Below are 14210 nucleotides of genomic sequence, written 5' to 3'. Positions count from 1 at the left end.
TGAGGAAAAAAGAGAAACTATAATATACGTCTACTGCGACGTGTATTGATGGTCTGACGCACTCACGTTATTGACCAAACATCACGTGCTGCTGATCCCTCTCACCGTTGCTATCCTGTCTCAGTGTCTTCGTGGCACGTGCTGATGACTACTCAGGACCGCATATCCTCTAGTCAAAGTCAACTGTTACCGTCAAACAATTCAGTTTGAAATGTTGATCCTTTTATTAGGTTCCCAAAGACATATTGCGTAAATAAACAATTTACCAAGAACTTTTTATGGGGTTATTAATTTCATAGCTAAAATCAAATACTTATGCATACTGATCAATTTCATAACTAAAATCACATAGTTATATGATCACCAGCGTTCACAGAAAGCTTTAGTTAAGTGAATACGTTGTAAATATGATGTTCCACCATGTTTAGGTAGTATTTGTCTTATTTGTAACCATGGATCTGAATCTAATTTTGTCGATTTGCGATTTCATATTTCCCACTATATTTTCTGACAATTGAGATTTTCTTCGGGAGGGCAACTAATAAAAATGCTCGATTTTTTTTTTAAATGCTCGATTTTCATCAGAACAAGTTTTATTCAAGGGACGACAATCATTAATTATATTTCAAAATTAATTTCCACTAGGACTAGGGTTTTGTCTCCTGTCGTGGGCACGTTTTCCATTTTATAATGTTAGAAAATTTGAGATATAATAAAGCTATAGTTTCTTACAAAAATATATATCCATGTCCATGCAAAAGGTGGATTATTATTGATGAGAAACATCCCACATCGGAAATATAAGAATTATTCTACTACTATATAAAGGGTTAGGGTCAATCCACTAATTGCCAATTGGTTTTAAGTGTGAAGCCCATAATTAACCCGAATCTAACATGGTATCAGAGCGACAAGATCCTTTGACCTAATTTACTACAACTACTACTACACCGGTGTTGGGCCCTCTGTGGATGTTATTCCCACAATTGTCCACGCTTCAGACCTAGATGTCTGAGCGTGAGGGAGGGTATTGATGAGAAACATCCCACATCGGAAATATAAGAATTATTCTACTATTATATAAAGGGTTAGGGCCAATCCACTAATTGCCAATTGGTTTTAAGTTGGAAGCCCATAATTAACCCTATTGATGAGAAACATCCCACATCGGAAATATAAGAATTATTCTACTATTATATAAAGGGTTAGGGCCAATCCACTAATTGCCAATTGGTTTTAAGTTGGAAGCCCATAATTAACCCGAATCTAACATGGTATCAGAGCGATTAGATCCTTTTGACCTAATTTACTACAACTACTACACCGGTGTTGGACCCTCTGTGGATGTTATTCCCACAATTGTCCACGCTTCAGACCTAGATGTCTGAGCGTGAGGGAGGGTATTGATGAGAAACATCCCACATCGGAAATATAAGAATTATTCTACTACTATATAAAGGGTTAGGGTCAATCCACTAATTGCCAATTGGTTTTAAGTGTGAAGCCCATAATTAACCCGAATCTAACAATTATCCACCTTTAACAACAACAAAGTCGATTATACACAACTTATATGACAATGCAACTAGGTTAACAACATGTCAACATTACCGAAGCCGAAGCCATTGTCAAAATTTCTGTATGAGATATCGTGCCGAGGGTCTGTATTTTACATTATTACCTGCTACTACTATTTTGCTGGAGATGTTACATTATTGATAACAAATATTTAAAAATAACACGAACCTGTATATCTCACCGAACCTGTTCCGTGACCTGTCGTAAGCCAAACTCGTCAAACATACATACATACACGACAGAGTAAGGAAACATGGTCTTCCTTACCTTGTCCTTTTTATATTGTCTGCCAGTGTCATTTCTTTTTCTTACTTTATACAAATCTAAACTAGATTACGAAATAAAAAAATGAAAGCAAAAACTTTGAGTTTTTCTTGCGGTGGATTTGACTTTTTCTCATTCTTTTTTTTAAATTTTTTTTCTTCACGGTAGTTTACAAGAATAGTAACCATGTAATTAAAGTATCAATAATTAATTGTTCCAAAAGAGAATCAATTTAATGAGCAACTGACAATCATGGTTAGCTGGAGTTTACAGATTCTGATACTTGGGAAAATGGTACCACAAGTTTAGTTAATCCAATTTTATCATCATCACATATGAATTAACCTACATGGACAGACAAAACTTTCACCATCAGAAGAAGATCCAAATAAATTATAATCAAAATGTAGATTAATCATTAAGTGAGGCCACTTGTAATAAGTAAGACTTGTTCGTATTGTTTTCCTCACTGAAAATTACAGAAGAAATGTTAAAGTAAAGAAATCTTACAGCAAACGAGTCGCATAGATCGAGAAAAAATCAAAACTAATTAAAAGATTCAGAAAGATGATGATAAGTTAAATAAATATATTAAGAGCCTCTGAAATCTCACCAACTCCTTCTCTGTCTCTTCCACCTCATTTACTCAATCTCTGTTTTTCTTCTCTACCACTCTCTGGTCTTTCTCTTACACACGCAAATACGTATATAAACACACACACAAACTCTTAAGCTTCTTGATTAGAGAAAGAGAAAGATTCACAAGAAAATAATCTTACTTGGTTCTTGTTTCTTTTCTATGAACATTATTACCCTGAAGTAATATTTTCATTCAGACCTTTCTAGTCAAATGGATCCAACGGACCGTCGCAACCCTTTCAACAATCTGGCGTATCCGCCGCCACCGCCACCGCCTTCAACTACCTTCACAAGCCCTATATTTCCACGAGGAAGCTCTTCCGGCACGACTTTTCCCATTCTCGCCGTGGCAGTGATCGGAATCTTAGCCACTGCACTCTTGCTTGTAAGTTATTACATCTTTGTCATAAAATGCTGTCTCAACTGGCACCAAATCGACATCTTCCGCCGCCGCAGCAGACGAAGCGGTGATCAGAACCCTCTAATGATATACACTCCTCATGAGCTAAACCGAGGTCTCGACGAGTCAGCCATCAGAGCGATCCCAATCTTCAAGTTCAAGAAGAGAGACGTTGCTTCAGGAGGAGGAGGAGAAGATCAGAATAAGAGCTCACAAGAATGCTCTGTTTGCTTAAACGAATTCCAAGAAGACGAGAAGCTGAGGATTATACCTAATTGTTGTCACGTGTTTCACATTGATTGTATCGATATTTGGCTTCAGAGCAACGCGAATTGTCCCTTGTGTAGAACCAGCGTTTCGTGGGACGCAAGTTTCTCTCTTGACCTAATCTCTGCTCAAAATTCTTCACCAGTGGATAATCCTCCTCTTCCTACTCCTCCTAGCAACGAGGTTTTAAGAGGCGACGATGACTTCTTGGTGATTGAGCTCGGGACAAGTAATGGTGATAACAGACGAAGCGTGAGAAACAGAGACTTTCTTGCGGAACAAGAAAGGGCTACCTCGGACGAGGTGTTGATCAGTCCTTCCCCTAGAAAATTCGATCATGGTGCAATGCATAATAAAGAGAGAATCTTTCATAAAGTGACGAGTAAAGGAGATGAGTGCATCAATACTCGTGGCAAAGATCATCAGTTCGGTGAAATTCAGCCCATAAGAAGATCAGTCTCGATGGATTCTTCAGTGGATCGCCAGCTGTACCTGGAGCTTCAAGAAGTGATTGGTCGGAATACCGGGGAGATTCCAGTGATGGTTGGAGATTGTAGCGGTAGTGGTGGTGATGGTAATAACAGAGTGTTGAAGAGATGTTTCTTCTCTTTTGGAAGTAGTAGAGGTTCTAGAAATTCCTCAATACTGCCTGTTTAGTTGAACTTGAAATCCTAATTGTTGTTCCTTTCTTTATTTTTTTCTTTAAATCTTGTTTTATTGAATTTTTCAAAATTGTTATATCTAGAGGTGAAGTGATTCAAATTATTTTGGAGGGTGAAGTAGGAGAACCATAAGTGTGTGCACTGTTTGTAAATCAAAAGAAGTTGATGGATTTGAATAGTATCGTGGAAATGTAACGGAATAGTGTTACTTCTAGTTTAATTTATTTGAATAGATTTCTCTGAACATTAAATGTGCTATGGAAACATAATACAAGTCACACATACTGCTGGCGACTTTTATTTACTCAAGAACCGAAATAAGCATGACTTAATTATTTCATCAGCTGTTTCAAACACTATCTATAAATCGAAGAACAATTTCATAAAATTTGCATAAATAATGATAATTAGCCCCAACACTGAAGTAACAACCTTTATTCTGAATCTCCGATACACAAACAATGATTTTATTTCTGTAGATCCAACATAAATCTGCATCGATGGAAATTTATAAATGCTGACACGGTGACACCACACAATCCCCTACTTATTTTTGGTAGTGGTTTAGTTATAGGGAAGCTAAGAGGGAAAGGGAAGTAGCTTGAAATGGAAAACAAGACAAGGACTGATTCAACAGATGCACATATATCTTAACTCAAACAAAAGACTTTACTCTTTTAGGGCCTGATGGCTTCACTGTTGAGTTTTTCACTTCAGCTTGGGATCTGGTGGGTTCAGATGTTATATCAGCTGTTAAAAGTTTTTTCACTACCTTGGTTCTGCCTCGACAGGTGAATGCAACCGTTATCTCTTTAATCCCAAAAGTTCCAGCTGCGGATAAGCTTTCAGATTTCCGGCCTATCTCTTTGTGCAATACCGTCTACAAAGTTATCTCCAAGTTGATTGCCTCTCGTCTGCAGGAATTAACCCCAAAGATTGTTCAACGGAACCAGGTCGGCTTTGTTAAAGGGCGTATACTTACTGAGAACGTCCTCCTTGCATCAGAGCTCGTCTCAGATTTTAACAAAGAAGGGAATGTTACCAGAGGTTGTCTGCAAATAGATATCACGAAGGCTTATGATAATGTGGACTGGCGGTTTCTCTTCAACATCTTGGAAGCCTTTGAGCTGCCATCAAATCTCCAGAATTGGATTCGGGTTTGTGTTTCCTCTCCTCACTATTCAATAGCTTTAAATGGGGAGCTTGCTGGGTTTTTTCCGGGGAAAAAGGGGCTTCGCCAAGGAGATCCCATTTCCTCTTCCCTGTTCGTTATTGCCATGGACATTTTGGCTAAGCAACTAGATCGAGCCGCTCTGCAGCACCAGTTTCTCCCTCATCCTAGAGCCATTGATCCTCTAGTAACCCATCTCAGCTTTGCTGACGACATGCTCATATTTTTTAATGGTGAATCAGAGTCTTTGGAACGAATCATTGCCATTCTGAACTCGTTTTATTTAAGCTCGGGATTGGGTCTAAATCTGGGCAAATCGTCTCTCTTTCTAGACGGTGGGAATGCAGTCATTTTGAAAGAGATGGCAGAAAGATTTGGCTTAGCTTATGGAGCTCTTCCTGTGAAGTATTTGGGATTGCCTCTTATGCCAAATAAAATGAAAAGAGACGATTATCAGCCCTTGATTGATAAGGTTACCAGAAGAATCTCTTCTTGGACTTACAGACAGCTCTCATTCGCGGGGAGACTTCAGCTAATAAAATCTGTCCTGTACAGCATTTTTAATTTTTGGGCAGCTGTTTTTCCTTTACCAAAGGGGTGTATCGACTGTCTGGAGCGAATATGCAACGCCTATCTCTGGAGTGGAACTTCTACTTCAGCTAGGAATGCAAAGGTCTCTTGGGAGTCAGTATGCACTCCAAAAAAGGCTGGAGGTCTTGGTCTGAGAAGATTAGCAGACGCGAATCGGATTTTCTCTTTGAAGCTCATCTGGTTGTTATTTGCTGAAACAGGATCTCTTTGGGTGGCCTGGATTAAATCCTATGTTATACAAGAGAGACAATTCTGGACAGCAGACTTTTCGGGAACTGGTTCTTGGATTTGGCGTCGACTGATTACGCTTCGGGAGTTGGCACGACCTTTTTTGATCTGTCAGATTCGTTCTGGGAGCACTGCATCATTCTGGCATGATAATTGGACAGGGCTAGGACCCTTGATCAATATCACAGGAGCAAATGGTCCGAGAGTCACTGGATTAAGCTCAGCGCTAACTGTCAAACAAGCTGCTTTAAGGGGTGCTTGGTCTAGGCCAAGGGGAAGGCACCCTATCTTATTACTGATGCGCGCTTGCCTTCCTGACTTGCCCGCTGATATAAACTCTTCTCTCCCAGATATTTTTCTATGGCGTAATACTATGCATCTGCCTCCTGCTGCTTTTTCTTCTTCTTTGACGTGGAGTACTTTACATCCGATGCCACCTACTGTCGCCTGGTACTCCTCGGTTTGGTTCTCAGGAAATATCCCAAAACATTCTTTCATCACTTGGGTTGCTGCTCGTGATAGAATGCCGACACGGGATAAGCTTAGAAGGTGGGGTTTGGATGTTACTCCGTTGTGCCCTTTGTGTGATTCAGCTGATGAGAGTATGCATCATTTGTTCTTTGCTTGTTCTTTTTCTATGGACTTTTGGAATTTGTTGTTTCGAGCAGCTCCACTCTCACCTCCTAACAGTTTTGAGCAGACCATGGTGTGGCTAAGGTCTTGTACGAATGTCGCAAAGCTCAAAGTAATGTGTAAGATCATTTTCCAAGCGGCAGTTTATATTATTTGGAAAGAAAGGAACTCAAGGATTCATAATGCATCATCTCGGCCTGCTTCTTCTCTGATGCAAGAGCTGCAGTTAATTCTAAGAGCCAAGCTTCAAGGTTTGGATCAAAAGGAAAGGTTTTCTCGGATAGGTACTCAGTCTTATAATTTGGTTGGCGCTTCATACTTACAGCTTTGGTTTCAGTACTTTCAACCATAGCTTCTTCAAGTACGTTTCATTGGAAGTGTGAGTGTTATTGCAATTTCGACTTCTGCTGTGATTGAGTTTCAAGTTGAGCTCTTTTTTGTGATTGATCCTGCTGTTACTTTTCGGATCGTTTCATTTTGTTCTTTTGCATTGTAAGACTATTTGGAAATGGTATCTAATAAGAAAAGGTAATTTAAAAAAAAAAAAAAAAAAAAAAAAAAAAAAAAAAAAAAAAAAATACTCTTTTAGGTGTTCCTCATATCTTGAACCTGGACAGATGCGATGTTCCATCGAGGCCTTTCTCAAAGTATCCCTTGTTGTATTCTTCTAAAGTGAAGTCTTTGTATTTTGGAGGGTTTTCTTCAGAGAGAAGTTCTTTGATTGGTCCGTAAACCGTTGAACTGGGAAGCATATTTGTGCTGAAAAAGGCCGCGACAGAAATCCTCGGTCCAGCTCTGTTTGCAAGCACCCTATGCTCCACGCTTACGAACTTGTCATTCGTTATTATCTGCATATTAAAAGGTATCCTGGTTTCTCAGCAGAAGGGCATTGTATATATATATATTTTTTTGTGCATTGTATAATAATATACTTTTAAAAGCTCCGAAATAATATATTGCCTGTAAATAATCTCCTATGTTGATGACGAGTGCTCCGGGAATAGGAGAGACATCGACCCAAGAGTCTTTATGAAGAATTTGAAGACCACCGATTTGGTCCTGAAGAAGAATGGTGATGAAGGAGCTGTCGGAATGCTGACTTGTGCCAAAAGTTAGGTCGGGTTGTGGACAAGGAGGGTAATAATGGCCGAGCACATTCAAAGCCTTCATGCAATCCATGCTCTTAAGCGTCTCCGAGTGTAAACCAAGAGCTTCTGAGAAAAGCTCAAAGAGTAAACCACCTAAAGTCATCACATGCTTCGAGTACTCAATCATAGCATCCCTGAGCCAATTATGTCAGTTAGAAATTCAGAACCGAATTTGAGCACAGCATAGTAAAATATTGACATTGGTTTCCAAATTTTTTAGAAATATACTAAGAAATCAGCCTCCAAATTATATAAAATATTCTATTAAAATTTTAGTAAATATTTATATTCCACAAAATCTTAAATCCAGACCTAGTTATCAATATATCTTCCAAAGATGTTTGAAGAGAAAACAATATTTATACCTGCAAGCCAATGGGATCTCTTCAGGGTTTGGAGGATCAGGAGCCATACAACAAACGAAGGTGTCTCTCCAGTTAACACATAGAGAAGAAGGATTGTACAGATCAAAATTACTATTGTAGACAACACTCTTGGTGGGGTCACGAGTGAAGTAAGATGCCTTAACTTGGAGATCTTGCTCATGAAACCTACGAACTCCATCTTGGATCTCTTCAATCGCGCTTAAAGGAACACCATGATTGATCACCTGGAAGAATCCCCAAGTCTCTGCAGCATCTTTGATCTTCTTAACAATGTCTTCACGTGACACGTCTACGTCTGCTAAGTCGATAATAGGGATCGCGGAGGCTGAAACAGAGGGTTTCTTGTCGGATAAGGCACCTTGAGGGAGACGGAAGATACTAGGAACCTCAGTGATGTGAGCGTCGACGAGACCTTTAACGCCTGCCTTGGTCTCGTCGAAAGCTTTGCGCTCGTTGTAAGAGTCGATCTCCATATTTGTTCTTTTGAAACTATTTCGAAAATTCTCACAAAAGTGCGTCGTTATATATAGGACGAAGAAGAAGAATGTTATACGTAATATGGATCTTGATGTGACTTTGAGTATCAAGAAAAATGGTATACGTTTTCGTTCATGTGGTCGATAAGTTTTTTTTTTTTTTTTGCTAAAATTTGTTGGTCGATAAGTTATTAAGGGAATATCTCCTCATAGGTATACTATTCTTTGTTATGATCATGAGGTGAAGGAAAATATAAGAGAGGCATATCAGCGACGATCCACGGTTGAAATTTTGATCTTTGGTGTGTGGGAACGACAATGACCGTTGATGACGTTATTAGTTTTTGTTAGCCGTGATGTCAGCATAAACATTCACAACCAGGAAAACTCCAAAAAAAAAAAAAACGAATGGATGGAATAATCCTCCTCATATTGAAAGTTTTTCTATATTTTCCTCAAATACTTTTTATTAACTAATATTCTAGTTTACACCTCATATTTTTCTGAATTTAATAGAAAGAAAATATTGGTAACAGTTTACAGTCTGGTTATAAAAGAAAGCTCGTAAGATTATGAATTCCAAACCAAATATATTAAATTATTTATATTTTGATAAAACTAGTTGATTTAAATATATATTATAAGATTTAGATACATTATATTATATGTTCAAACTTGAAAAATATATTTACACTCGCGTTCTAAGTCTACACTTCATTATTGGGAAATCAACTTGAAACCTACACAATGTGCACTCATACACATGAACACGTGTAAGGGCATGTGCAACGGAGGTCCAAGACCAATCCTTAGCACGTTAACTTAGGTAAATAAAATAAAAATAATAATAAAAAAGTTGATAATGGAAGGATTGATCCTTAGTTAAGGTGTTTAAGGATTGAATCTTTAGAAACGTGGCAATGCATGAGTGGTCATGAACAGAACAGAACAGAACAATCCTCTTTCTTCTTCTTCTACGACGCCTGAGTTCGATCCGCCTCCTGATTTCTCCATCATGGAATTCGATCAGATCCAAGAGGAGATGGCTAAACGCACTTTCGGACCGGTCGTCGGATTCATCAAGCTCCGGTTAGGCGTCCAGCGTTCTAAGGTTGACTGATGATATGGTTCCACCTGGTGTTGCGTGGAGGAGGAGGCTGGTGGGTGTAGGAGGGTTGGGTGCAGCGGAGGGTATGGACGCGAGGGGTTTGCTTCTGTTGGTTGCTTGTTTTGGGATTCCGGAGAGTTTTAAGAGTGTGGATCTGTTGGATTTGGTTAGGCGGAGTGGTGTTGATGGGATTGGTGGTGCTCTTAAACGGTCACCGTTTCTTGTCCCTATGATGTCAGGTAACTTGTTCTTTTTATTTAGTTGATGAATTTACGTTACAAAAGGTGGTTTCTTTTGGTGTAGAATGAGTTTAGAAAGAATCAAGTTTTCATCTTATGATCTTGCGAGTATAAAATAGGACAGAGCATAGCATTCTAGAGTTGAGTGATACGTTATAAAGCTGCACATCCAAAAATTGTAATTTGTTAGAAGGTTTTGGATATTGCAAGTGAAAATCATGCGACTTTGGTGCTGACTCTAATCAAGTCTTGAGCAATGTTGACTAAAAGGGTTTCTCTATGGACTGTAGGTATAGTTGATTCGAGTATCAAGCGTGGAATGCATATTGAAGCTCTTGAGAGGGTTTATACCTTTGGGATGGAGGAGAGGTTTTCAGCTTCTTCAATTCTAACTTCATTCCTAAGGATGAGCAAGGAGTCTTTTGAGAGAGAGATTGTATAGCCAACAGATGAAACGTCCAAGGTTGTCAGACATGGAGATGCCACCAACAGCTTCCTCATCTTATTCTCCTGTATACCGTGACCGAAGCTTCCCTAGTCACAGAGACATAGACGCCGATGAAATATCAGCTCTTGTGAGTAGCTACCTCGGCCAAGTATCAGGTTTTCCTCATCAGTCAAGTCTAATGAGATCTCCTGAATATATGGTTCCACCTAGTGGGTTAGGAAGAAGCGTATCTGCCTATGATCATATGAAAATTGCAGGTTTTTTTCATGTTTCTTTTGTGAAGTTAGAAAGATCATATACCATGACAATTTTTTAAAGCCATTCTTGGATCTTGCTATATGTTTTGGTTTTTGCGTAATTCTCTTGAGTCATATCATTATTAATTACAGTGTGCTGATGTTCATGTTGTGGTTGAGATAGATTTTTTTCTCTGTTCACAAGTATATGTATCCATATGGTTCATCTTCTTTTGTTCTGTTTTTGATCTTGTTCAAAGAAAAGAAAATAGAGAAACGCTTGTGTGTAACAAGAAAACACAAAGACTTATTAAAGTAACACCATTGCACACAACATTTGGTTTCAAATCTTTAACTATTCAAAAAGTAAAAAGAAAAAAAAATTATTAAACTAATCCTAAGGATTACTCCTACAATGCCACCATTGTGGATGGTCTAATAATATGCCCAAAAGTATAAAGATGCAACAAAGCAGCAGAAGAAAGAGCTGCCTACTAAATTGATTCGTCCAGCTGAAAATTCAATGAAAGGAAACTTTGGTTACAACTTAGAAAAGAAGAACCAGTCCAAGTACTTTTTCAAAAAAAAAAAAGAACAAGTCCTAGAAATAACCAACGCAATTGACAACAGTGGACTAGAAGAGGTCAGAGACATATTTTTTTTTTTTTCACACTGGAAATTTCATTGAACTTTGAAAGGATACAACAAGAATACATTTGTGAAATGCTAAGCTGACAAGTAACAGGTACTTTCAGAGTCTAAAGCCAGCAAGAACCAACCGATTCTTCTAGAGTCAAAAGGAATCAGAGTTAAGATAATCTCTGAAACAAAATACAGACCATAAAACCTAAGACTAATAACAATTAGAGAGCTTAGAGAAGATCAAAAAGAACAGCCGACCAAGTAACAGAAACCAACGAAGCTGGAGGAGTGAAGATGAAGACTTCAAAGGCCGAACATTATTCGGGGAGGATCAGCACCCACACCTTAGTCTACTGCTCTGGAAGCACACCAAGAGCCGCAAGGTAACCAGAGACGAACCTACCCCAGGGAGAAGAAGAGACACACCATTAATCTTCAAACACCCACGGCCAAGAACTAGAACGGGTCGTAACCCCTCTTCCTTGACAACAAGCCGGAGAACCCAACTCGAGCCACATGATAACACAACCAACAACAGAATCTATTCCGTTGCTAAGGAAATCAAGGAAGAGCATAACCACCTAACCTCATCAGAACCACCACTAGAAGCGACTGAAGAAACCACTTACAGAACAGAGATAGAGGTCCAGCAGCAGATCGGAGACGAGACTCCAGAGACCCACCGACAGAACCCTAGAAGTTGAAGCAGAGCAGGAGCGGAGGAACCACGCCAGACAACACGCCGACGGAAACCCAGTCACCACCGAAACAACTGATCTTCTGGATCTGAAATCTAGATCTAAAAAGCTCTCTAAATATTACCTAGTCCAACCAAGGGCAACAAGCTAAAAATACATAAGAGAGACACGGTAACCGGACCGACGGTGGCGAAGGACGCCGAACCGCCGGCCGGTAGCGAGGATTTTCGACAATGACCTAGAAAGAAGTCAGAGGATTATTTTCTAGAGAGAGGTTTAGTTTCAAACGAGCTGAAAAGAGGTCAGAGACATATAATACTCATGAATCATATTAGATTTTCTAACAAATATATATATATATATATTAATTTTTTAATTAAAAAAATGAACGAATAGTAATAGAGAATGAAAGCCAAAAGAGAATCCTTATTATTGATTAATGATAAAACAAAAGAGATAATAAGAACGCATGCATGGTTGATAGTCAAGGTCGGCATTGACACAAAAGGCAAACCAGAACACAAGACCAACAACCTATAGTCTCACAAACATTAACATAAAACTCAAACGAGGTCGCTATATATAATTATGATAAAATTATATATATAGCTAAACCTTTCTTAAAAAGAAAAACAAAAAACCAGAAAAAAAGGTTCCATAGTATAGCTTCGGCTAAAAGATTGGCTATGCTGCTGAGGGGGCAAGGCTGGTGAGAACATCACCATCAGACTCCTTGGAAGGCAAGACTGCAGCAGTGATCGGATTCAACTTAGATTCAGTTTCCATAAAGTTCTTGTAGTCCAAACTTGGATCATCATAAATCTCCCACCATTTCTTCACTAGCATTTTTATGTCTTCACGCTCCATGTGCTCTTCGGATTCATCATATTTCCATGGTTTTGAGCCCTATAAAATTGATTCAGACATGAGTATTTACATCTAAAAATAAGAAAAGAAAAGGATTATGGAATTAATACAAATTAAAACGTACATTTGCGCAGTAATGGACCACATGGATTTGGTTAAGGTCAACATGTTCCGGGTGACGCCATAACATAGCCAATACAAGGTTGTAGGTGGAAGGAATCGGCTTGTAGGTGTCTCTGAAATACATATTCAGAAAATCCTACAAAGGATAAAAAAAATATTAGCATCATAAAATAATCAAACCTCAAATTAAATAATGAAAAAGGAAGAAGACGAAACCAAACCTGTTCAGCAAAATACGTCGGAGTAGTGATTTGAACAACACGAAGGAGATCCTCGTACACAACAAGATTTGGTTCAAACAGTAACATACCAGCGTTGAAATAGGTAGGCGGAGGAGAACCCAGGGTTTCCACCGGCCATGTCATCTTTTCAGGTGACTGTTGGCAGTAACCGATCTGGTATTGAGTAGTGTTGCACCATGATATTTCGCAAAAGCAGTCTTTAACCGCGTATAAGTACCCAGAAGGAGTATCGAAAAGATGGTCAATGTTACCAAACACTTGAATATCTCCATCCAAATACATCACCTTCTCATATTCCACAAACTGCATTATATATGTTCATAAGTCGTTAGATATGCTAGTTTGTTTCGACATGAAACAAGGTAAATGTTGACAAAATAAAGATATACAGTCATCATTATATTATAGCATGTAAGATTCTTACCTCCCAAATACGAAGTTTGGAGTAGTTGAGGACAAAATAGGCCATGGAATAACCGACTTTGTTTTCTGGAGGAATGACCATTTCAATATCACGGATGATGCATCCCTGAGCCACCAAGATTTGACGGTGTTCTTCTGGCACATCCGGAAGACAGGCCACCACAAGAGGATAAGCTGACTTCACCTTACGAAGTCCTTTGGCTAAACCAACCACACCCATCCAGTAGTCTTTGTTTCCAGCAAGGAAGGTGACGTAAGCCCTTTTGCCACCATTAACATTCACTGTCACGTCAGCTTCGATCTTGTTCATCTCAAACGATTGAATATACTTTTGAACTTTTTTTTTCTTGTGTGTAACTTTAGGTGTGTGGAAAAAGGAAGACGTAGTCATTTTCTTATATAGCAAAAGAGAGAGATATGAGAATTAAATGAGAGAATTAATTATGGATTTCAATATCCTTTTCCATTATTTAATACCAACATGATTTTGGAAATGATATCAATCTTGTATGCCAAGTCGGTATCCTAAAGATTTTTGAATTTATGTATAAAGAATATGAAACTTCCAAGTATGGAAATATAGATAAATTACTCCAAGATTTCTTAGATATCAGATACATTTTAAATCAGTTATGAAATCCAGATTGCCTATTTTACCTTAACACCTACTTTAAATAAAGAGAAACTGGATCATATAAAGTTTTCAGTGAAGAATTATTTAGCGATTTCAAATTGAGTATC

The 14210-nt window shown here is 38.5% G+C and overlaps 3 protein-coding genes and 1 pseudogene across 4 annotated transcripts; 2 read left to right on the top strand and 2 right to left on the bottom strand.

Annotated features, from left to right (window-relative positions):
* Window positions 1-2480: 2480 nt before the first annotated feature.
* On the top strand, window positions 2481-4018 carry LOC108850605 (RING-H2 finger protein ATL1-like). Its single transcript, XM_018624106.2, has one exon. The coding sequence runs from the start codon at window positions 2693-2695 to the stop codon at window positions 3803-3805; it is 1113 nt and encodes a 370-aa protein (XP_018479608.1). The 5' UTR covers window positions 2481-2692; the 3' UTR covers window positions 3806-4018.
* Window positions 4019-4261: 243 nt separating this feature from the next.
* Window positions 4262-8456, bottom strand: LOC108850611 (1-aminocyclopropane-1-carboxylate oxidase homolog 6). Its single transcript, XM_057003979.1, has 4 exons — window positions 7947-8456; window positions 7394-7715; window positions 7024-7281; window positions 4262-4492 (listed from the first exon to the last, which is right to left on the bottom strand). Exons 1-3 carry the CDS (start codon window positions 8438-8440, stop codon window positions 7030-7032), a joined length of 1068 nt encoding a protein of 355 aa, XP_056859959.1. The 5' UTR covers window positions 8441-8456; the 3' UTR covers window positions 4262-4492; window positions 7024-7029.
* An 845-nt stretch (window positions 8457-9301) lies between these two features.
* LOC108842564 (protein FRIGIDA-like) lies at window positions 9302-10649 on the top strand (annotated as a pseudogene).
* A 1849-nt stretch (window positions 10650-12498) lies between these two features.
* LOC108842557 (galactinol synthase 5-like) lies at window positions 12499-14052 on the bottom strand. Of its 2 annotated transcripts, none has more exons than XM_018615509.2 (4): window positions 13471-14052; window positions 13026-13349; window positions 12806-12940; window positions 12499-12720 (listed from the first exon to the last, which is right to left on the bottom strand). In XM_018615509.2, the coding sequence occupies exons 1-4, from the start codon at window positions 13858-13860 to the stop codon at window positions 12499-12501; spliced, it is 1071 nt and encodes a 356-aa protein (XP_018471011.2). In that variant the 5' UTR covers window positions 13861-14052. The 2 variants fall into 2 exon arrangements, with proteins under 2 accessions (XP_018471011.2, XP_056850221.1); XM_056994241.1 differs by having other exon boundaries at window positions 12806-12904.
* Between the last annotated feature and the right edge of the window lie 158 nt (window positions 14053-14210).

The sequence above is a fragment of the Raphanus sativus genome, chromosome 1 (assembly GCF_000801105.2).
Source record: "Raphanus sativus cultivar WK10039 chromosome 1, ASM80110v3, whole genome shotgun sequence".
Lineage (NCBI taxonomy): Eukaryota > Viridiplantae > Streptophyta > Magnoliopsida > Brassicales > Brassicaceae > Raphanus > Raphanus sativus.
This window is presented reverse-complemented; position numbering and strand designations above follow the sequence as displayed.

What these genes read in the sequence shown, in the direction of transcription:
- LOC108850605 (XM_018624106.2), top strand. Translation starts at nt 2,693, where the DNA reads ATGGATCCAACGGACCGTCGCAACCCTTTCAACAATCTGGCGTATCCG.
- LOC108850611 (XM_057003979.1), bottom strand. Translation starts at nt 8,440, where the DNA reads ATGGAGATCGACTCTTACAACGAGCGCAAAGCTTTCGACGAGACCAAG. An exon ending in GAGATCCCATTGGCTTGCAG is followed by an intron (nt 7,716 to 7,946) that starts GTATAAATATTG and finishes TAATTGGCTCAG; the next exon opens with GGATGCTATGATTGAGTACT. An exon ending in ACATAGGAGATTATTTACAG is followed by an intron (nt 7,282 to 7,393) that starts GCAATATATTAT and finishes TTTAATATGCAG; the next exon opens with ATAATAACGAATGACAAGTT.
- LOC108842557 (XM_018615509.2), bottom strand. Translation starts at nt 13,860, where the DNA reads ATGACTACGTCTTCCTTTTTCCACACACCTAAAGTTACACACAAGAAA. An exon ending in CCAAACTTCGTATTTGGGAG is followed by an intron (nt 13,350 to 13,470) that starts GTAAGAATCTTA and finishes TATATAATGCAG; the next exon opens with TTTGTGGAATATGAGAAGGT. An exon ending in TGGTCCATTACTGCGCAAAT is followed by an intron (nt 12,721 to 12,805) that starts GTACGTTTTAAT and finishes TCAATTTTATAG; the next exon opens with GGCTCAAAACCATGGAAATA.